We start from the raw sequence: 22,811 nt of genomic DNA, 5'->3' as shown, positions 1-22,811 counted from the left end.
TTCTTACATGTACTGAGTGATAGTTCTCAGTGTTTTTATGTGGATTAAACGGGAAGACTCCTAATAGTACTTTGTACATAAAAAGCCCTATCATCCTGACCATAATCATTTTCCAAGCCTCTCAAAGGGTAACAGGATAATCTGCCGGAAAAGTTATTGCTCTCTCACCCCCATTAGCCGAATCAATGTATGAGATACAGCGAATTTGAGGAGATGGGACATGTTGGTATTGAGTAAACGTTAAAGCAATTAATCACTAAATTGGTCTACATCGTTTACAAAGCAGGAAGTACTGTAGAAGGCCTCAGTGATGTTTGGCAAATAAAGAGTTTTCAATGAAAATAGATAGTAATACCTAGATTTAACTAAATCTAAATCTAGGGAAAGATATATAGACCTTTAAATTAATCTGATTGAAAAGAACAGTAGACTATTAAATAATCTATAAACAAAGTAGAGCACTTACTTTGTCTTTAACCTAGGAATGACCCAAAGATTCACTAAAGGTAGGGAGCTAACTTAATCTGAGACCCTATTTTTACTCTTCTTAAGGAAGGTTCAAGGATGGGTGATACAAGCTGTTCGCAGTTGGCTGCTAACCTAAGGGTTGGTGATTCAAACCCATCCAATGGCTCTGTGGAAGAAAGGCCTGCCAAACTGCTTCCATAAAGATTACGGCCAACAAAACCCGTTGGAGCAGTTCTACCCTGTAACACATGGGGTCGGCATGAGTTGGAATCAACTGAACGTCAATAGAAAGGAAGGTTCACAGTACCTCACGTTAGATACTGTGGTCTTGAAGGGGAGAACAGTCCAAAACCTGAATATTGATTGCTGTTACAGGTCGTAGTTTAATTTTTTCCAAATTTTAGTTATTGAGGTATTCATCCCAACTTTATTACTATTATATCTTTTTATCCAAACTGTTCTCTTTTCTGTAACCAGGGATTTCAAGTGAGTTCTAGATTGTTAGGATTGTACAGAGAGAAGATGGAGAGGGTAAGCTTGAATCTGGTTCATAAAGTGTGTGAAACCCTATGAGAAGCAAGGTGACCGCCTGGGACAGGAGCAAATGCTGCAAGTTCTCAGAGGAGCCTAAAGCTGCTAGTCACCCTTGTTCACCTATGCAAGAGGGGATCCTAGTGGAAAGCTACCATTTTGGACAGATTTCTACTGAGAGCATCAGGCTCATGTCCAGAAACCAACCTCAGTGTCAACAAGACTACCTTCTCCTGCGAGGAAGAGGAAGCAGAGTCCATGCTGTGGCTGCCACCAGCTGCCCAGGGGCCTGGAATGCCACTTCATGACTCAGATTCAACAGTGTACCTGTGTGGTTCTGATTTTGAGTTTGGTCCAAGATCACCAAACTGTGACTAGTAGCTACAAAACACTAATTTTAGACGATGAGAATTTTCTCTCTTCTAAGATTTTTTTTTTTTTTTTAAGATTAGTTTTCCCAAATGTTTATGATTCAGGAAAAAGCTGACAAATGCAGTGTTATATTAGTGATCATGGAGAAGTATATGGTAAATAGCAAGGATACCATCTATTAAAAATAGTGTGGCTTGATAACCTCATGCTGAGGATGACAATTAGAGGTGCTAAAGTCACCTTAAGTATTGAGACTGGACGTGAAAGGGAGCCCTGGTGATGCAGGGGTTAAGAGCTCGGCTGCTAACCAAAAGTCAGCCATCCAAATCCACCAGCCGCTCCTTGGGAACCCTATGGGGTAGTTCTACTCTGTCCTGTAGGGTTGCTATGAGTCAGAATCAACTCGAGGGCAACAAGTTTTATGGACATGAAAGACGATACCTCCTAGACCTTCAGTTCAAGGTGTTTAGTGGGCAGAAATGCCAAATGTCAGTCAAGACAAGCTGATTGTCTTTGGCACAGCCTCTCCACCTTTATCCACCCCTCTAGGAAGTAAATCTTAAGAAAGCTCTTCCTTTGTTACCTCAGATGACCCAGTACCTCCCCAATTGTGTCCAAACTCACATTTTAAAATTTTATATTATCTCAAATGTTCCAAAGACTTTTGCACCACAATGAAATTTAATCACGATGCAGTAATTTGTGATTGATTTTCCCCCAAAATAGAACATAAACTTGTCAATAAAAGGTATGGTCTTTGATGGTCGCAGAAAGCATTTGAGATCCCAGAGCACTTTATGAAAGGGAAAGACCATAAAATACTTTGAGTTACAAAGTCGGTCATGTCTTCTCCACCCAGTGGTTTAAGTTTAGCAACAGAGTCTTTATGCAATGTGAATTAGGACGTTGGTGACAGATTCTAATGCTGGGAGTAATGTATGTATGTAGACTAAAACTTAAAGCCTTCTGTTCATTTTTAATATATACATGGAATGCAGAGATAGTTCAGGCTATTTTAGTCATTGGTCTAAGTTTTAATCTTGACTTAGAAGGTGAAGAGTAAGTAGAAAATTTTTTCTAACAGCATTTTTACAGAATTACAGTAATTTAGGAGATTTCCTGATACTAAAACTGATATAGGTGCAATTGAACCAAATCCTTAGCCTGTCCCATAGACTGAGCAGCCCTGTGTTATCCTTCTATGCTCAAAAAGGAACTTGGAAAATGGGGTCATTGATATCACAAGTCTGTATAGCCAACACTGAAGCCTAATGAGCATTGCTTAAATAAAAGTAGGAGGAGTCTTTGGAGGTTACACGGACTTGAGTTCACAAACCCAGCAGATCATCAGAACACAGATTTCCTGGGTCCAACCTCATGCTTGCCAAATTAAAGACTGAAAAAAAAATTTTTTTTTGTAACTCCAGGAAGTTATTAGCCTCAATTTCTTCATGTAAAGTGGGTTGACAATAATCCCTGTTGGGTAGGGTTATTAGTAATACAGGCTAAACACTATAAAACGCAAGGGGTTTGGCACATAAGTGTTCAGATGACAGTAATTCATCCAAATTTCATGAAGTCCAAGCCAGAAGTCCAAGTCAGAACTCTTGCTGCGATTGGAATCCGTGTTTGACAGCCTCAGTTGGAGCACTATCACTTACATGCTGTCAGAATTCAGAATCTGAATTGTTTGTTGTTGTTGTAAAAATATATATAATACAACATTTGACAATTAGAGCCTAAATTTGTACTGCATAGTTCAGGATTACCACTTGATTCTTCCGTTACGGTTGTGACTAAATGTAATTAAAAAAAAAAAAAAAGATCTAACTTCATTGTGGTTCAGAGATTATACTTTTAAAATGATATCCGTGATGAGTGTTTCCAAAGGTTCATATGGCTTTCTCAGTAGGTAATGTTGCTTCTTTACAATTCCTGACTAAAAATTCAGTATTGCTTTATAAGTTTCTCAGATGTGACTTCCTGCTGTCCTTCTGTGCCTACAGTGTATCTCTTTTTGTTAATTAACATTGTAGTATACTATAAAAATGTTCAGCAGTCAGCCTTTATTAGAGTGTGATATGCTACTTTTTTTTTTTTTATGCTACTTGTGGTTTACAAGTGTAATATGTTTTTTTTTTTTTTTTTCTGTTAACTGTTAACCTTTTCTTAGGTGCCCTGATGCTGAAGTACTATGAGCTTTCAGACCTTCTGGAGAGACTACAAAGTTCTGGTTGTTATGATACCAGTAGTTGGGCTCATACATCTGGGGTGGTACAAAATCAAAAGCAGCCCCATTTTCCAAATACCTAATAAGGACAACATTCCTGAGCCAGATAATCTGGCTCTTACAAGTCCTCAGAAGATCAAAACCCAAGGGAAATAGCAGACTTGCAGCCTTCAGGTAAGTTGGATTTAATGTGATCAACCACATGGTACCTTCCACTCATGGGGAACTTGATCTCATAATAGAGCTCTAGCAAGAGAAAGCTAAGGTGGCGTGTTAGCCCTGTTGTTTTTATTATGACCCACTGTTCTGCAGTTGCTTTTAGAAGTGTGTGTTGCACAGAGACCTTTGACACTTGTTTGGAAGAGTCATTTGCATGAAAAGGTACAGGACTATGGATCCAGTACTCTTCCTGTCCCTTTCAGTGTCACCAGGATCGTGAATGTGTACAGAGAAGCAGCTGACTCCGGGCCATAAACCCATTGCCTTGTTGTCAGTTGCCTTCCAGTTGATTCCAACTCATGGGGACCCCACGTGTGCAGAGTAGAGCTGCTCCGTAGGGTTTCAAGTCTGCGACCTCTCAGAAGCAGATCTCCAGGCCTGCCTTCCAAGTCACCTCTGGGTGAACTTGAACCTTTCATCTGGTAGTCATGCACTTAACTGTTTGCACCGCCCACAGACTCCATTACAGAGCTTAAAAGTCTGTAACTTGGAAAAAGCTCTTTTCCGGTACAACACTATTGTGTTAATTCCTTAGCATCTGATCAAAATAATTTGTTACTTTTGAGAGTCTGAGATGAGAGGATGCAGTCACACAGTTCATATGTGTAGCTCTTTATCTACAATTCCAAAGTCCAAAAAGCTCTAAAACCTAGAGTTTTTTGCCGTAATTCCTTTGGCAGCAAAACTTGATCTTAATTAACGTAATAATTTGTAATTTTAGCCCACTTAATGTGAATGTTTATTTTCACTACAGATGAGTTGTTGTGTTTGATTATGAGTTTCGTAATAAACACTATACTGTATTTCTAAAACTCTTAAGAATTTTGAATCATGGCCCCGAGGGTTTCAGGTAGAAAACTGGGACTCTATATTTAGAAAACATTTTCTATTCTAATATACCGTTTTTGAACCTTTTGACCTTCAGTTGAATAATAATATGGTTTAAATTTTGGCATAAGGTGGGTCATAAGGTTCTGCTCCTTTTAGAAGGATCTTGTTAAGATTTTTCTGTTAAGTGTGTGCTTATGACTTGTGATAAAACTATTATATAATTATGGGCTATAGTATTTTTTAAAATTTTTATCTTATACAGTATTATTTTAAATCAAGCTTTTATTTTCTCCTTAAATGTTCTTAAGGAGAAGGGGGAAGCAGGGATTAAAATATCAGACCATAAATATTAAAAGACAGGTGCTAAAATGTCAGAAATTTAACAACTTATAAGAGAAACCTTAGACATTGAGTATAAAATGTGTATTTATAGTGAGATTTTAGTGGACATGAACAGGGAGTTAAAGAGCTTATGAAATGCTTGATTTTTATGTATAACCTCTTCCAGACTAATGAGATCATTACAGAGTACATGTAGGCCCTGACTTACTATGTATTGGAGTTACCATGAACTGCGCTTACCACCATCTGGGTTTTTTTGTATTGATAATATATACTACATACAATGTTTTAGTGCTTAATTTGCTGATGCTAATCATTCTCAGATGTTCAAAGATCAGATTTGTAAAGATACTGTAATAAAAGGCAATAATAATGAAAACTAGAGGGAAAAAAAAAGAGGTATTCGACTTAGGTCAGAACCTACTTTAAGATGGAGTCGTTGAAACAGAGCCCTGCCAGCAGTCAGGGACTGTCTGTATGTATATCACGCTTATGACATCATATTTGTCCTTTAAGTCATAAGCATTTGGGGGCCTGGTACAGCCACACTTTAGAAAAAAGGTAAAAAAAGTAGTTTCTCCTTGTACAAAAAGAAATACAAAACATATCATTAATTAAGGCATACTTAGAGGAAAAGTAAAACTGAAAAAAGAAATTGTCTCTTCGGAAATGTTAGAGGTTTTCGATGTCAGCACTGCAATAGTTAGAAGATTTAGAGGCCAGCGCTGCCAGGCAAGCAAGCGGAAGCAAATCCTTACACAGGCTTGGGAAGCAAAAGGAAAAGCCGGATTTAGACTCGGTTAGACACGGATTCCTAACGGTTTAGTACACCTGAAGACTGTGCTGTAGTTGCCCCTTACTATTTTTTATTGTTATTTTTATTATGGAAAATTTCAAACTTATCCAAAAATAGAGAAACTAATTGAACTCTCAAGTATCCATTACTCACCTTTAACACTTATCCATATTTTCCCAGTCTTCTTGTATCCTTCCTTTGGTTTTTTTGGTTTGGTTTGGGCTGGAATGTTTTAAAGCATATTCCAAGCTAGAGTATATATCCCTTCCATATGTATCTTTAAGCGAGGAAAAACACACTCACACATAGCCACAATTGCACTGTCACACTGAAAAAATTAACATTGACCCTCTGATACCATCTCATACCCAGGGCCGTGTTCGTATTTCTGAATTGTCATTAAACAGCTTGTCTTAGAGGTGGTTTGTTGGAATCACAATCCAAACTAGGTTTACACATTGCATTTGGTAGATGCGTGTCTTTTCATCTACGACATTTCCCCTCCCCATTGGCCATTTTTAATTTTCCACATTCTGAATTTGGCTGATTGCATCCTCATTATGTTGTTTCCTATAACCTGGAATTTAGAACAGAGGCTTGCTTCAAATCTGTTTCCTTTTTAAGCATTAATACTTCATGGGGAAACCCTGGTGGCATAGTGGTTAAGTGCTACGGCTGCTAACCAAAGGGTCAGCAGTTCAAATCCACCAGGCGCTCCTTGGAAACTCTATGGGGGAGCTCTACTCTGTCCTATAGGGTCTCTATGAGTCGGAACCGACTCAACAGCACTGGGTTTGGTTGGGGTTTTTTTTCAATACTTCATGGATGGTGGTATGTGCACCTCCTAGTGAATCACGCTGCCTTACACATAATGTGTGGTTCTGCTTTCAGTGTTGCTAAGATTAATAAGTGGGTTAACAGCCTGATCCCTCTAGTCTGAAGTTCCCCACTGATCTTTTCCGTAATGAAGCACTAACATCTACTGATGATCATGGCTCTAATCTAGGTATTGCAAACTTATCTGTAAAGGACCAGATAGTAGATATTTTGGGCTTTGTAGATCGTACAGTCGGTGTTCCAACTACTGATTTCTGCCGTTGTTGCGTGCAGACATTTCACGCACGATACATAAACAGATAAGTTTTGTTTACGAAACTCTTTACAACAATAGGCAGTAGGCTGGATGTGGTCCATGGACTATATACCAACTACCATGAGGGCCTAAATGGCAGTTTCATTTGGAGTTGCAAAATGATGTTGTTCAAATCCTATTGGTCCCTCTCCATTTCCTACCTGGAACAGCTTTCCTTCATCCACTATTCCGTTACTCTAAAATGTAGTCATATGGGAAAGGTAGGATAAATGCTTTATTTCCCTTTGTTGGTTTGATAATAAGGAGCTAGCACTACAGAAATGATGAGGGTTACTTGATTTTGGTGCCATTATGAACTCGTGGGTCTGCATATATTTGAAATATTTCAGTCTGTTAGAGTCATTATTCTTTTCAATGCTCAAATTGTCCCATCTTGAATCCCTATCGAGATGACGCCTATGTCTTTTTTTTTTTTTTTCTGATACAACCTAAGTAATCTTTAATAACATCCTTGCCTTTTGACAGGAAGGGTCCCTGGCTCATCTTGTATATTTTTTGCATCAGATCTAAAATCAGCCATTTCTAAGAAAAAAAAAAAATTTTTTTTTTTGAGAAAATTTTACTATCTTCTGTTTATTTAAATCATATTTTATAGTGTATTTTAATGTAGAGTCATATGCTGTGTTTTACTGTGATTTTAATTAAATTACCCATCACTACAGAAAGCCCATCTGCCAGGCCTGTGTATCTAGGAATTGTAGTGAGTACCACTCATCTGATGGTGACTTTTTGAGTTGTGGGTCGCGTTGTTTAAAAAGAAAGAGTCTTAATAGAGCTAGCTGACACTTCCAAACTTGTTCTCTAAGTAAACCCCAGTGTTTCTTTTCTCTTAATTGTGCCTTGTTTTGTCCAGGTTTAGACACAAGACCACAAGTCAGCAAGTTTTGACATCCTAAGTATGATGTGGGAATCACCAACACATGCAGTGATTTCCTCCTTCCTCATTTAATAGAAGCACAAGCCAAAAGCTGTGGTCACTGATTTCACCATCACAAGACTGATAGACAAGAGAGGTGGCAATTTGGCATTCTGTTTGTGAAAAGTTGCCTGTCACTCACTATTACAAAAAAAAATCTAATTGAAAAATCATTTTATTAATCTCAGCTTCTGTTGTGATTTTTACTTTGTGTACGTTTTAAAATGACCTTATAGAAGTTATTTTGCTTAAATGTATTTCGCAGAATCTAAAATCACCATTAAAACAAAATTTAAGTACCTTGGCTGTTCCTGGCATGAGATGAACCAAGTTTTTTTCCTCCTGTTCCATCATGAAAGATTATAGCTTTATCACTGCAAGGAGAAAACTGTATTCCCTTTATTTGGGCCCAGTTACCATGGTTACAGCGCATTAACTATATGGGGAGCAATAGCCAAAATAATACTTAACATTTCCTCCTTCTTCTCACTTTGCACATCTTCAGATTACCTTTTGGTCTGTACTACCATACTCTACCCCTTAGTCTTACTTTAGATAGCACTTTAGGCTAAGAGTCATTAGATTATTTATTATTACTATTTATGTGACATACTGTTCAATTGGCTAGCAAAAGTAGCATAGTCCTGAAAATAATAATCAGCTGAACCTTCACCTTCAAAGGACCAAGCATCAACAGACAAGGTTCATGACCTGAAATTTTTATAATTACATGTTAATTAAAGTGTTAGGATTTTATGACTCAAAAAAAAAAAAAAAAACCTGTTGCCCTTGAGTTGATTCCGACTCATAGCGACTGTATAGGACAGAGTAGAACTGCCCCATAGAGTTTCCAAGGAGCGGCTGGTGGATTCGAACTGCCTATCTTTTGGTTAGCAGCCAAACACTTAACCACTGCACCACCAGGGCTCCTTTATGACTCAAGTTGCACTATTTACTACCTTTTTAAGGAAACTTGTACTGCATTTCTGCTTTTCCATTTGGTATATAAAAAATTTTATGTCATTTAGACTCTTTGTAACTGAAGGGCAAATCAGATCCTATTTTTCTCTTTTATCATCCAAAACATTCCTTGGTTTTTGTATTTATTGTCATCAGTCAAAGTTTTAAGCAAGATTAGTTGGTTAGCACTTCAGAACTGAACATCATTGATTAATAGAGTAAAAGTGCAGAAAATGAACCCTGACTAGCCACATGTTTAAAGTAGGGCTTGTTTTTTGGTAGAATGTATTATATGGGTTTATACAGATAGATATAGACTGTACAACAGTGAGTTTCTACATTAGGAATGTTAACAGCCATCTTGTTTTCCTAATGACTTATAAGTGGGATTTGATACAAATGCATATCTCTTCAGACCTAAGGTTTCCAAGAAAATCAAGGCTACAGATAAAAACAGAGCATTAAATCTCAATGTAAGAGAATAAAAACATTTGGGACCTTTTTTAAAACCCAGAGACCAAATTCTGTGAGTATTGTAATGTGGAGATAAATGTAGCATACCTCTTTTAGAAGCATGTCATATTTTAATAGCTGTACTTTAAGCTTTTTAACTGTTGTGCCTTCCAAAATTTTTGAGATATAAGCAGTTTTTTTTTCTTGTAGGGATTCATTTAAGAATGAAGGAATGTTAAGTCTAAGTTGATAGATATTTCTCATTTTCCGATGGCTGAGTAGCTTTCTCGTGCCAGCCGGCTGTCCCTTTTTCTAAAGAAGGAGCCGAGCGTTAAAATAAATAATTAAATGGCAACCTAAAAATATTTTGGAATTATTTCTCTAAAATGTTCTCTTTTCTTTCTTTTTTGTTACAGAAAGACACAGCTTTCAACCTGAGCTCGATATTGAAAGAAGAGATGAAAAACGTTAGTTGGATTAGAAAGAACTGGCTGCTTGTAGCTGGGGTGTCTTTCATAGGTGTCCATCTTGGGACATATTTTATACAGAGGGCTGCAAAACAGTCTGTAAAATCTCAATCTGGAGGCAGACAAAACAGTACTGAAGAATGAAGTGAAATAAATATTTAGAATTACTAGTATGTTATGAAATCATTACATGCTGACTAGCTTTGTAAACATGGAACAATTTAATTTTATAACCACAGTGCTACATGTTCAGACTTTGGTTCTTGAAGAATAATTTTTCTTTGATGTTAAAACCCATAACAGGGCAATAAAAAGAAAAATACAATTAACAAAAATAGACGCTGTCTTCACAGGTTACCACCTGAAGTAGGATGTCTCGTTTAGAAGCGAAAAAGCCATCAGTGTGTGAAAGTAAACCACTAACAAGCGAGAGAGTCAGGGCCACCCTTTCTGTCTTAAAAGGAATCGTCACGTCGTGCTACGGCCCTTCGGGTCGGCTGAAGCAGCTGCACAATGGTGCTGGAGGTCACGTGTGCACAACTTCACAGTCATCAGCCCTGCTCCATAGCCTTTCGGTCACCCACCCTGTATTAAAGATCCTGACAGCTTCCATGCAGAATCATGTGTCGTGCTTCAGTGACTGTGGCTTGTTCATGGCCATTCTTTGCTGCAACCTGATTGAAAATGTTCAGGGAATAGACTTGGCACCCACCACCATCATTGAATTAAATAAGCTGCTTTTGAGCCTCTGTACCAATTATCTCAAGTCTGAGGCCTGTGCTTGTCGGATCCCAGTTGACTTTAGTAGCACCCAGATCCTCCTCTGTTTGGTGCGGAGCATATTAACCAGTAAACCTGCCTGCATGCTCACCAGAAAGGAAGTAGATCATATCAGCGCTTTGGTTCTGAGAGCCTTTTTGCTTACAATTCCGGAAAAGGCTGGAGACCACATAATTTTAGGAAAGAGTATAATTGTACCTTTAAAAGGGCAGAGAGTTATAGATTCTACTGTATTACCTGGAATGCTCATTGAAACATCAGAAGTTCAGTTGATAAGGATGTTACCTATCAAAAAATCAGGTGCCCTCAAGGTGGCACTCTTTTGTGTGTCTTTATCCGGAGACTTTTCTGATACTGGAGAAGGGACTTTGGCAGTCAGTTACGGAGTGTCCCTTGAAAATGCAGTGCTGGACCAGTTGGTTAACCTAGGAGGGCAGCTGGTGAGGGACCACATAGATCTTGTCATGTGCCAAAAAGTTATACACCCATCTTTGAAACAGTTCCTCAGTTCACATCAAGTTATTGCCATAGACAGAATTGGAGTAACTCTGATGGAACCGCTGAGTAAGATGACAGGTAAAGAGCACCCTCGGCTTTCATCCCTTGAGTTAGTATGTCTCGGTTTTTTGAGCAGAGATATTCTTGGTGTGTGTCACTGTATTAACATCTTGAAAAATTTTAGAAGCCACCAACCCCACCACATGTGCAAGTACTATTTCTGGCAGCAAAGGTTGTTTCTGTATCATTCACTTACTAAAAAATTATTGTGTGATTATGGTCATGTTCTACATATTTTCCAGCCCCAAAAGGAACTACAGAGTCATAACTTAAAACTATTAAGCTCCAACTGTTTTACAGATTATTGAGAAAGGTCTAACATCTCCACATCATAAGATATTTCCTACATTACACAAAATACTTGTGGAATTTTACAGAGCTTCTAAATCACATGTTCTGGCAGAAAGTTATTTTGCTGGTAGAATACTTTTCCTTTCACTTCCATCATAAATCGAATAAACTACTTCTACTGCATAAATACTCATACCCATTGCAGTCGAGTCAATTCTGACTCCTAACAATCCTTAGGACCAAGTAGAAGTGCCCCTGAGGGTTTCCAAGGAGCAGCTGGTGGATTCAGACTTCCAGCCTCTTGGTTAGCAGCTGAACACTTAGCGGTTCCTAATGAGGTTTGGGGGATGGGGTGGATGCGCTTACTCTGTCTTTAAATTCTCTAATATTTACAGCTGAGCTCTTTGAGGGCGAGGGCCATCTTTTGATTTTCAGCACTTGGAACAGTACTGGCTGACAGGAGATGTTCTGTGACGTTTGTTGAATTGACTAATATACTTAGTAACATAGACTATTAAAAAAAAAAATTACTATCAAGTCGATTCCAACTCATAGCAACCCTATAGGATAGATTAGAACTGCCCCATGGAGTTTTCAAGGAGTGGGTGGTGGATTTGAACTGCTGACCTTTTGGTTAGCAACCAAACAACCACTGTGCCACAAGGGCCCCTAACATGGACTACATTGGGCAGGAAATTATATTTCACGAAATCACATTAAAGTCAAATGAGAGGCTGATCTTATTCACCTCTCAGAGGCGGAGGAGACTGACCACCTGAAGTGTCCGTAATTGAGTCATTTTGTATCTCTGACTTACAGTCTATCACAAAGATGATCATTTAGGTTCTGCCTTGATTGTAGTTTTTAAATCATTAGACTTCAATATTAAACCATTGTTAAACTTCACTATTTTCAATCTTATAAATCAAAAAGTACTTACGTTAAGTGTTGTGTTGAATATGTATTCTCTCTGGGCTGTTGCCCTACCTTGGTACACCTGTCGAATGGCCCTTAAAGTGGAAAACATTAAGAAATGGAAATAATTTATTGGAAGTCATTCTGATATTGAAGGTCAGACTTAAAAACCAAACCCACTGACGTCGAGTTGATTCTGACTCATAGCGACCCCGTAGGACAGAGTAGAACTGCACCATAGAGTTTCCAAAGAGTGCCTGGTGGATTCGAACTGCCGACCTCTTGGTTAGCAGCTGTAGCACTTAACCACTATGACACCAGGGTTTCCAGGTCAGACTTATATTCGTAAATATTTAGTGGCTTTTTGCAGGCAGTTTCCATTTTCTGAGTACTGTTTTCCAGTTTATTAAGTCAGTCTTTAAAATATGAAACATTTTCCCATAGGAACAATGTGGCGTTAATAGCTGCAGTATCAGTCCCAGATCTGGTGAACAGAGAACCTTTGGGACAAAAGGGAAAGGCGGGGCGGGGGGGGGGCGGGGAATAATAATAACTTCATGCATATGATTTAGGTAAATTTTTGGAATAGGTAAAGTATGTTTTTGGCCTAATCAATCTTTCCTTGTGTATTGAGGTCAACATTACCTTTTTTTTCTCTCCCTTTTCTTCAAACAGAATTCCTATTTCTGAAGTTAAGTTGATCTAGGTTAAATAGTGGGTGTTATCAAGCATGGATGTCCAGCTTTTATGGAGCACGTCATGGTTTACAGAACATTTTTAACAATTTATCTGTGAAATAGGCATTTAAAAAAAAAAAAAAATCTGCCATCTAGTTGATTCCGATTCATAGCAACCCTACAGGACAGAGTAGAACTGCCACTATAGGATTTCCGAGATCTTTCTCTCGAGGAGCAGCTGGTGGTTTTGAACCGCCAACCTTTTGGTTGGCAGCCGAGCGCTTCAACCAGTGTGCCACCAGGGTTCATTTAAGTAGGTATTATCATCCCCATTTTACTCTATTGTGGGAAAGCCTACCCAGAAAAGTTAAACGACATAAGTGACTTGCTGAACATCCAGTGGCTGATAAGTGGTAAAGCTGAGTTCTCACTCCAGGTCCTGTTTCCATCACATGAAAATTACGTGACATTTAGGGGGATTTTTGTTTGCTTTGTTTTTTCTCTCTTATATTTCAGATCACCCTTGGAGTCTTCAAAAGTAAAAAAAGAAAGGATATTCAAAAAAGGAAAATTGTCCAGTGATTATTTTCTGGGTTCTTAAAATTTTTCAGAGCTGTGTTTTTAGACGTCATTGTTTAACCCTCATAGTTTAAAAGATGAGGAAATTGGCCCAAAGGGGTGAACCGCACAGAGTTACAGTTTTAATCTCTAGATTTAAATGCACATTGTCATTTATTTTATTGGAATAGTTTTGTTCGTTTACATAATTTCTTCTACATTAAGAAATTTTGGAAATTTTCATGTCATCTCATTTATTCATATTACATTAATTTGTGATTTTATTTGAGCTGTGCATGATGCAGGGGGTAGGCCAAAATATCAAAGAATAATGGGGAAATAGGAATTTCACATACTTTATTTTGACATAATTTATGTAACTACTTGCATACAAATAATTGCTAGACCGAAAAAAAAGAAGAAATCCTTGGGTATTCACTAAACACAGCCCCAAAGGAATTCAGCTACGTACTTATTTGGATAGCTTAATATGTTCATTTTATAGTAAAATAATAAAATAGACTGTCTCCTCACTTCTCCCCTATTCCAGGTTACTGGAGTTCTTTTGGGATCTCTGATCCCCTGAACTCCCCAAAATTGCATACAAATTCTTGCTTTCATTTTTCTGGGAAGAGAGTACAAAATAGCTTGCAAAAGATTCTCAGAGTCTGTAAATCAAAAGAAGTTAAGGATCTCTGCTTTGCATTATTTATCATCTTAATAGCAGAATGCTACTTTTTCCATAAATTTTAAGAGAGGAATCTTGTTATTTATCCTATATTTCATATTTTAAATGATATGCTTGGTGAGACTTATATTGGCTAGGAATAATTATAATTTTAAAAAGTTGTATGTTCTACCTCTGCTTATATATTTTGTGTTTTCTAAACTTTAAAAAATAGGAGCACAGCCTATTGGTTCCCTAGGCTCAGTCTCTCCTAGGAGTTACGGAAGTGTAAAAGATTTGCGATCTGCAGAATTTGGCTCCAAACGTTTTTTTCATCTGATTCCTAATGAAGTCACTGTCTCCAGCTTGCTCCTCTGCAACAGAAATGACACTGCCTGGGATGAGCTGAAGGTAGGTAATAAAGTCAATTCTACATCTAGGTGCTGAGGCAAGGATTAAATAGTCACAAAGACAGACACTGATTTTTTTTTTTTTTTACTCCAGTGAGCCATGCCTTCCTTCCCCCCTCCCCCCTCCCACTCTGTAACGTCACTACATGGTATGGTGGGAGGAGCAGAGGCACACGTCAACTCACAGAACTGCCTACAGCATTACAGTAGAACGGTGCGTGCTACCGTTTATTCTAGTATCCACAAGCAATCCAAAGGTCATTGGCTTGTAGGAAATTTTTCTAAGAAATGAATCTGAATTGTGTACTCTTTGATACTGACGTGTATGAATAATTCATTTAGAAAATTAGTTCCCCAGTTGGTGCGTATCATCTTCCTCTTGGTAGTTTGTTCTTTACCAGTAATAACACATGCAGTTTAATAAGGAAGTGATAACCTATGGGGCTAGTCACCACCTGCTAGATCTTTGTATGTTCAAGGATAGGTCCTTGGTGACTATTAAAGGTCTCTGTGTTTTCTGTTTATTATTGCTAGGTTGTAGCTGTAGCATTTCCAAAAGCAATTTGAAACAAATTCTATGGTATTCATACAACTACTTTATTTAGCCTGAAGTAATCTTTTAAATAGAAGCACTAGCAAACATTGCTGACCCAGATATTTTGAGGCCATCCATTTTGTGAATCTGAGTTTGAAGAGCTAACCGTGTATGAAAGAAAATGATAATCAGGCTCCATAAAGACAAACATCTGGCTAAAGTATCTTTAATCTCCAGTCTCTATTATTCCAAAATATATTAGTCATATTTAGAACCTTGGCAGCACTTGTTTTTTGTTCTTTTGAAATTAAAATCAGGTTCTGAGTCCTCTATGTTGCTTTGAAAGCATGATTATATTTCTTCACATACCTGATGGGAATGTCTGATTCTGATGGTTTGCTTCCTTTTTAGCTCACGTGTCAAACAGCACTGCACGTCTTGCAGTTAACCATCAAGGAACCATTCGTTTTTTTGGGAGGTGGCTGTACTGAAACTCATTTGGCTGCATATGTCAGGCACAAGGTAGGAGAGAAAGCCCTTCTTTGCAGATTGTCTGAATTCTCAGCAGTTTTCATTGTCTGAGATAATAAGCCAAATTATAATACCCTGAAACCTCCAACACTTAATCTCTGAGTGGTCTAAGTCAGATGTTTAAAAACACTTGAGAAATACATCACTTGCAAATATAAGGTAATGTTATTATTGCAGTGATTATTAAAATGATCTTTTTTCGAATGTTCACCTTCTTTGAGTATTGTCTACATGTATTACACGTTGAAACTAGCGTTGTGTTAATGGGAAGTCTCTAATTTATTAGAGATCGCAATGCTGTGGTACAATGATAATTGGTGTTCACAGTGGAAGCGCTTGGGGTCCTGCAGAATACATCAGTACCTTCTGAATCAAGAAAAGATTTAATTGATTTCATTTATTAAAGCATTCCAAGTTTTAGATCCCATTATAAGTTCTTAATTGGTATCCATTTATGATATATATTCTATTAAATAGAATATTTTGGATTAATCTAGGAAACTTCATTTCCTGACAATTGTGTGCTAAGTTTAGTGCATTATAGTTCTAATTAATTATTTTATAAATACTTACCTATTTTATTTGAAAATAGATTTCAAAAGATGTGTTTTCTAAACATTTGCAGTTGGTTCTTTGATTAGCCAGGAGTGTTTTCAGTGACTTTGCGGAGCTCACCTGTGGGTGACAGGGGTTAGGGAGAATGTAAACTTTTTTTATAGACATGCCCCACTCTGCTTCCCCAAATTATTTAAAATGTTTTTGGAAACAAAGCCCTACTCCTATGAAATTATTAGAATATTGTTGTTGTTAGTTGCCATTGAGTCAGCTTTGACTCATGGTGACCCCATTTTCGATGGAATGAAACATTGCCCGGTCCTGCACCATCTTCACGGTTGTTGGTATGCTCACGTCCATTTGTTAGAATATACATAATAAAAAACAAAATTAAATTTATTGATGCTGAGGAGACAGTAATGTAATCTGCAAATGGAATTGAGTAAAGTTGAGAAAGTTTTTTGGAGGAGGGAGATGTGGAGGGGAATTTTGGAGAAAAATAAAGTGTTGAAGGTGTGGGAAAAATTCTGCAATAGAGATAAATCTCATCTCGCTCAAACATCCTGGCCAAAAAAAAACGGTGGTCACTATTTTTAAGTAGTTAGGATACGGACTTTCTAACTATCATTCAGTTTGCTGGTACGTTAATTTTTTTTTCCATCGTGAAGCTTCTAGGATAAACTTTTTAGAATGGTAGAACCAAAACATAGTTTAAAATTGTATTACCCTTTCATTAACTTAAAAAGAAGAATATTCATCTTTAAAACATTGATGTGAAAATTGCACATATCCCTAAATATTTTTTGTCTTAATAATAATACGTGGGCTCTCATCTTAAACAGATCTCATTTTGCCTAAGGTAAATATTTTCTTTGGAGCATTAGTTTTCAAGAACTTATCCCTGTGCATGTAAAAACCTATAGTACGTGCATCACGCCTTGTTCTTCAGAAACTAAGAGGCACTACTGGACAGCCATTGAGACTAAGCTGGCGATGGGATTTATCCTGCTTCATTTACTCTGATGACAAGGCTGGTAGCGTACATTTTTACTCTCGCCATCGGGGTTAAGGGCCTGGCCTGCTGACCCAGACGTACCTGCCAGCATCATACCCCAGATCCCTAAGTAAATGAAAGTGAGAAGTAACTTCATGAATAAGGTCGTGATCAGATAGCCTGTTTTTCAGAAACATTTTTACAAATGTCAGAACATTTTCTGAATGTTTTTATATAAAATAAGTAATTTCATGGTATTAATTGCTCTCTGTGTTTTCTGTGGTTTCCTATTGCTCTTTAGACTCTTAATGAGCCAGGAAGCATTCTCAAACATGATGGATGTACTCAAACGGAACTTCAGCTAATTGCCGAAGCATTTTGCAGTGCTCTAGAGTCTCTCGCAGGCTCTTTAGAACATGACGGAGGTGAAATCCTCACTGACAGGAAGTACGGACACTTTTGGTCAGTTCAATCAGATTCTCCGGCTGTAGTTAACTGGCCAGATTTGCTTTCAAGATGTGGTTGCGGATTACACAGCAGCCAGGAAGAACTCAGCTGGTCTTTCTTAAGAAGCACTCATCATCCTTTTGTGCCACAAAACTGCCTTCCCTGTGAAGCTGCTAACTCAGCCAGCGACCTGACTGTGGACTGTTTTACTGCCAAGCTTAGTGGCCTGCAGGTGGCTGTGGAGACAGCCAATTTAATTTTGGACCTTGCCTATGTCATAGAAGATACAAACTGATACAAGAACACATTTTTAAAACAAACAAACAAAAATCTAGTCAGGTGTCAAGACAAACAGTGAATGTATTTGTTCTCTCCCAGAGGCCTGTTCAGCATATTTGGACAGATGATTCATAAAGTTATAGATACACTTATTTATGGAAAAAGTTAACAATTCCTGAATAGAAATGTCATAAAGTAAAAAAAAAAAAAAAACATTTTTATTAAGGATATTGCAGTCATCTTAAGGATTGCACAAATACTACCACATGTTGTTTGAAATGTTTTGTTTTTGTTATTTTGACAGCATTCTAACTGTATGTAGAAATTAAAAAAAAAAAAATTCCCAATCCATGCTCTGGTTTGTATATACTTATGGATATTTTGTGTTTAGTAATAACTGCCTATGTTTAAAGTATAAAATTATATTCTAATATATCACAAAGCATCCAGGACATATTGCCGAATCGAAAAATGTATTCAAACTTAACATTCAGTAAAATTTCAGTTTTCTCACTGTCTTTTACCTGAGACTATATTATTCAGTTGTTAGGTAATTGATACAGAGCTGATTTGCCAGCATTGCTAATTTGTATCATCACAGTTCTTCATTTTTGTTGTTTTTAAGGAAACACGCAATTAGAAAAAAAAAAATAGACATACAGTAGCTAAGACTGAAAAAAAATTTTTTATGTCTTCACATTTAAAGTGGGAGGAAGGATGAGTTTGTCTTAGACCAGGACTTCTTGACCTTAAACCAAAAAGAAACCCAAACCCAGTGCCGTCGAGTCGACTCCGACTCATAGCGACTTAGCACTACTGATATTTTGTAGTAAATATTTCTTTGTTGTGGGGGGTCATCCTGTGCATCGTAGGATGTTTAGCAGCATCCCTGACCTCTACCCACTAGATACCAGTAGCACCGCACAGGTGCGACAACCACAAATGTCTCCAGACATTGCCAAATGTCCCCTGGGGGGAAGTATTGCCTCTGGTTGAGAACCACTGTTTCAGACTGAAGGAGCAGGAGGCAAAATAAGGACTTCAGAAGGCAGCATAGAGAAAAGAAGTAGAAGAGTTACTTCTTAATTCAGTCACTAGGCAAAAAGAGATACGGCAACTCCCGTATTGGAAGCAGAAGCACTGATGTTTCACCAAGAAATATAGTTTAAATTTTATGGCAAGTGCAAGGCGTATTGATAAATGGAAGAAGAAATAGACTAGAGAAACCCTAAGAGTATGGTCCCTGGACACCCTTTTAGCTTGGTACCAAAGTCACTCCTGAGGTTCACCCTTCAGCCAAAGATTAGACAGGCCCAAAGACAATAATAAGCGCAGTTCAACCATGTATATGAGACTAAGTGGGCACACCAGCCCAGGGACAAGGACGAGAGGGCAGGAGGGGACAAGAAAGCTGGAGGAATGGAAATGGGGAACCTGAGGTGGAAAAGGAGAGAGTGTTGGCATGTCACGGGGTTGGCAACCAATGTCATGAAACATTATATATATTGATTGTTCAACGAGAAACTAATTTGCTCTGTCAACTGTCACCTAAAGCACTTTTTTTTTTTTAAATGGAAGAAGAAATACAGAACGGGGCTGTACCAGAAGCTATATTACACTTTAGGAAAACATTTTGAAATTTTTGGAAAATTAAACCTCAGATCTATAGCCATGATAAGGGGGAGAGTTTTTAAGCAGTTCCCTCAAATAGTCTTGTAATGGAAAAGAATTTTTACTTTGAGGCAAAGAAAGACTTGCAATACAAATTCACGGCAGTGCCATGTACATTGAAAAATCAGCTACATTTCATGCATTTGTCTAAGGTTTTACTTCTTTATTATTACAGTTAAATAGAAAGGCAGCCTCTAAGATGGCCTCAGTGAGTCCCACCTCGTGGTTTTCGCGCCCTTGGGTAATCCCCTCCCAAGTGTTAGGTGGACCTAGGGAATCCTCTGTGCCTCCCGTTTACCCCTTTTGTGAGCAGGAATGTCTGTAGCCATTATTCGATGTTCATCATTGTATGTTGGGGTTGGGGTGGAAGGCAAATAACTGCTCCAGGAGCTGTACTTAAAAGAACTGTACCCGGGAGCCTTACCCACAGCCAGACCTGATTTCAACAATGACATTCTGGACTTTGAGCTGATGTGGAAATGGAATGAGACTTTGGGGGATCTGGGCAGAGTGTGAATATATTTTGCACATGGTAGGCAGCCTCTAAGGAGCCCTGGTGGCACAACAGTTAAGCCCTGGGCTGCTAACCTAAAGGTTGGCAGTTTAAACCCACCCAGCTGCTCTGCAAGAGAAAGATCCGGCGATATGCTCCTGTAAAGATTACAGCCAAGAAAACTCTATGGGGCAGTTCTACTCTGTCACGTGGGGTTGCTGTGAGTCAGAATAGACTCGAGGGCATGCAACAACAGCAGGAAGCCTCTAACATAGCTCCCAGTGATCCCTCCTACTGGTATTCTACCCCTTTGTGTGTGGGTGAGGTGGACCCTAGCAACTCACTGCTAATGAAGAAAATATGGCAGAGTGATAGGATTTCACTTACGATATTAGGTTATAAATGTGCTTCTCTGTCCGTCACTCAGTCACTCTGTTGGAGGATGGCTGCCATATTGTGAACTGCACAAGAGAGAGGCCCACGTAGGAAGAGACTGGGAGGATTCCAGCCAACAGCCCCCAAGGAACCGAATCCAGCCAGCAACCACAAGAGAGAACACAAAGCAGATTCTCCCCAGTGGAGCTTTGAGATGACGGTAGCAGAGCCTTTGCAGCCTCTTGAGATCCTAAAGCAGAGGGCCTAGCTAAGCTGCTCCCAGATTTCTGACCCACAGAATCTGTGAGATAACAAATTTAGCTGTGAAAAGTTTTAAGTTTAATGTATTACACAGCCATAGATTGCTAATAAAGGCAAATGGAAAAGCTTATATATAATTACTTACTGAAAGCTTGATCATACAAGTGGAAGAAAGCATTCTTGATGCAATACATTTGCATTTTCAATATCACTCCAAACATAAAAGCAGTGTTCTAAATCACATGTGACGTTTATGAAGGAGTGTTTCATAGTCACTTAAGAGAGTATCACATAGGAATACGGGAATTGCCCCGTCTCTTTGGCCCAATACTGTACATCCAAGTTTCTCCAAGAAGAGATGGTGTAGGGAACCTCTCCAATTGACCTTACAGGTTAGGCATCTCAACTTCTCAGGATAGTCATTTTTAGCTCTACCATTTTTAGCTTTGCCGTAAAATCCAGTTACATTCCTTGGTGAAGCATCAGTGCTCTCACTTTGAATATATCATAAATTTGTTGAAATATTTTTATAAATTCACTTGTGTTTCCTGAAGTTGTTTACAATCCTTACTAGAAAATTACTAACTAGATAGAAGATGTGTTAATATTGGTGAAGGGAAAGGCAATACACAATATGGGGGAAGTCAGCAGATGGCCAAGGCAGACACCGAGAGAAACACAAGAATAAAGGGCAACTACTGTAATTACTGTAACATAGACAATTCTGCAACAATAGTATTCACAATAATTTTACGAATGGATACATAGGCAGATAGGTATGCTAAAGAGATGTGGGAGGGTGAAGGGAGAGTGCATGCTCACCTACAGATATATGTTTGATTGTGGATATTTCTACATACATAATTGTAGGTGCTGCATGTATATTCATACAGACAATAGAGCACACAAGAGGCACAGTCATGGAAACTTCTTAGACATAACCAAACATCTTACAGGATGAAGTTCCTATGCTCAAAGGCGAAGGAACACAGACTTGGGGGAGCAAGGGAGAGTGAAGAAAACCAAAAACTAAAGGGAGCAAATAGTCTAAAACACTAATGGACCATGTGAACCACAGCTTATACCACCCCAAGACCAGAAGAACTAGACGGTGCCTGGCTACCACTACTGACCACTCTGACTGGGATCACAACAGTGGGTCCCAGACAGAGTGGGAGAAAAAAGTAGAATTAAAAAATCAAATTCACAAAAAAGTCCAGACTTACTGAGCCTGGAGGAACCCCCAGGGCCATGGCCCTAAGATACTCTTCTGACCTGGAAGTGAACCCATTCCTGGAGACCACTTTTCAGCCAAACAATAGACAGGCCCATAAAATAAATAATAACACCTGAGAGGAACGTGTTCCTTAGAGCAATCAATTAAACGAGATCAAAAGGACAACATTTTCCCAAAAGCAAAGATGAGAAGGCAGGAAGGGGTAGAAAATCAGGATGAAAGGAAACAGGGAACCTAGGGCGGAAATGGGTATTGCTGATACACTGTGGGGAATGCAACCAATATCATGGAACTCTGTATGTACAAATACAGAACGGAAAATTAATTTGGTCTGTAAACTTTCACCTAAAGCACAATAAAAATTTTAAAATTCATTAAAAAAAAAAAAAACCTTATTCAAAAATATTGCAAATGGAAGAAGAAAAAAACACTTCCTTAATAGTTCAAGAAAATTATCCTTCTAATTCAGATGGTAAAACACGAGACGAAAATAATTGTGACAGAAAAAACCAAAACTAAGTAAGCCTCGGGCTTTGTGATTTGAAGTAAGACTGAGACTTAAATATTACATGAGGTACAGAGACAGTGCAAGAAACCTTAAGAACTGCATAAGAGAGAGTAATGCAGTAGAGAATGAAGTCAGTGACGGCTGCCCCATACTTTTGTGGGACTCACAGCATTAGTTTATTGAACCATAAGAATCCAACCAGATTCCAAAAAACCAAACCAAACCCGTTGCCCATGGAGTCAATTCTGACTCATAGCGACCCTTCAGCATCTTGTTAATCAAAAGAGGTTAGGGTTTGGGCAGCAAAGAAGACATGGAGGCACAAAAGCAA

At 38.3% G+C, this 22,811-nt stretch overlaps 1 protein-coding gene across 1 annotated transcript; it reads left to right on the top strand.

The window, feature by feature from the left end:
* Positions 1–3,754: 3,754 nt before the first annotated feature.
* LOC126067728 (McKusick-Kaufman/Bardet-Biedl syndromes putative chaperonin-like) lies at positions 3,755–17,986 on the top strand. The gene is made up of 6 exons (XM_049869896.1): positions 3,755–3,775; positions 9,688–9,738; positions 10,092–11,094; positions 14,420–14,595; positions 15,541–15,651; positions 17,511–17,986. The coding sequence occupies exons 3-6, from the start codon at positions 10,110–10,112 to the stop codon at positions 17,949–17,951; spliced, it is 1,713 nt and encodes a 570-aa protein (XP_049725853.1). The 5' UTR covers positions 3,755–3,775; positions 9,688–9,738; positions 10,092–10,109; the 3' UTR covers positions 17,952–17,986.
* Positions 17,987–22,811: the final 4,825 nt, after the last annotated feature.

The sequence above is a fragment of the Elephas maximus genome, chromosome 25 (assembly GCF_024166365.1).
Source record: "Elephas maximus indicus isolate mEleMax1 chromosome 25, mEleMax1 primary haplotype, whole genome shotgun sequence".
Classification (NCBI taxonomy): domain Eukaryota; kingdom Metazoa; phylum Chordata; class Mammalia; order Proboscidea; family Elephantidae; genus Elephas; species Elephas maximus.
This window is presented reverse-complemented; position numbering and strand designations above follow the sequence as displayed.

Bases quoted from the DNA above. Each gene is read 5' to 3' on its own strand.
- LOC126067728 (XM_049869896.1), top strand. From the start codon at position 10,110: ATGTCTCGTTTAGAAGCGAAAAAGCCATCAGTGTGTGAAAGTAAACCA. The intron at 14,596-15,540 runs GTAGGTAATAAA...CTTCCTTTTTAG, and splicing joins CTGCCTGGGATGAGCTGAAG to CTCACGTGTCAAACAGCACT. The intron at 15,652-17,510 runs GTAGGAGAGAAA...ATTGCTCTTTAG, and splicing joins CTGCATATGTCAGGCACAAG to ACTCTTAATGAGCCAGGAAG.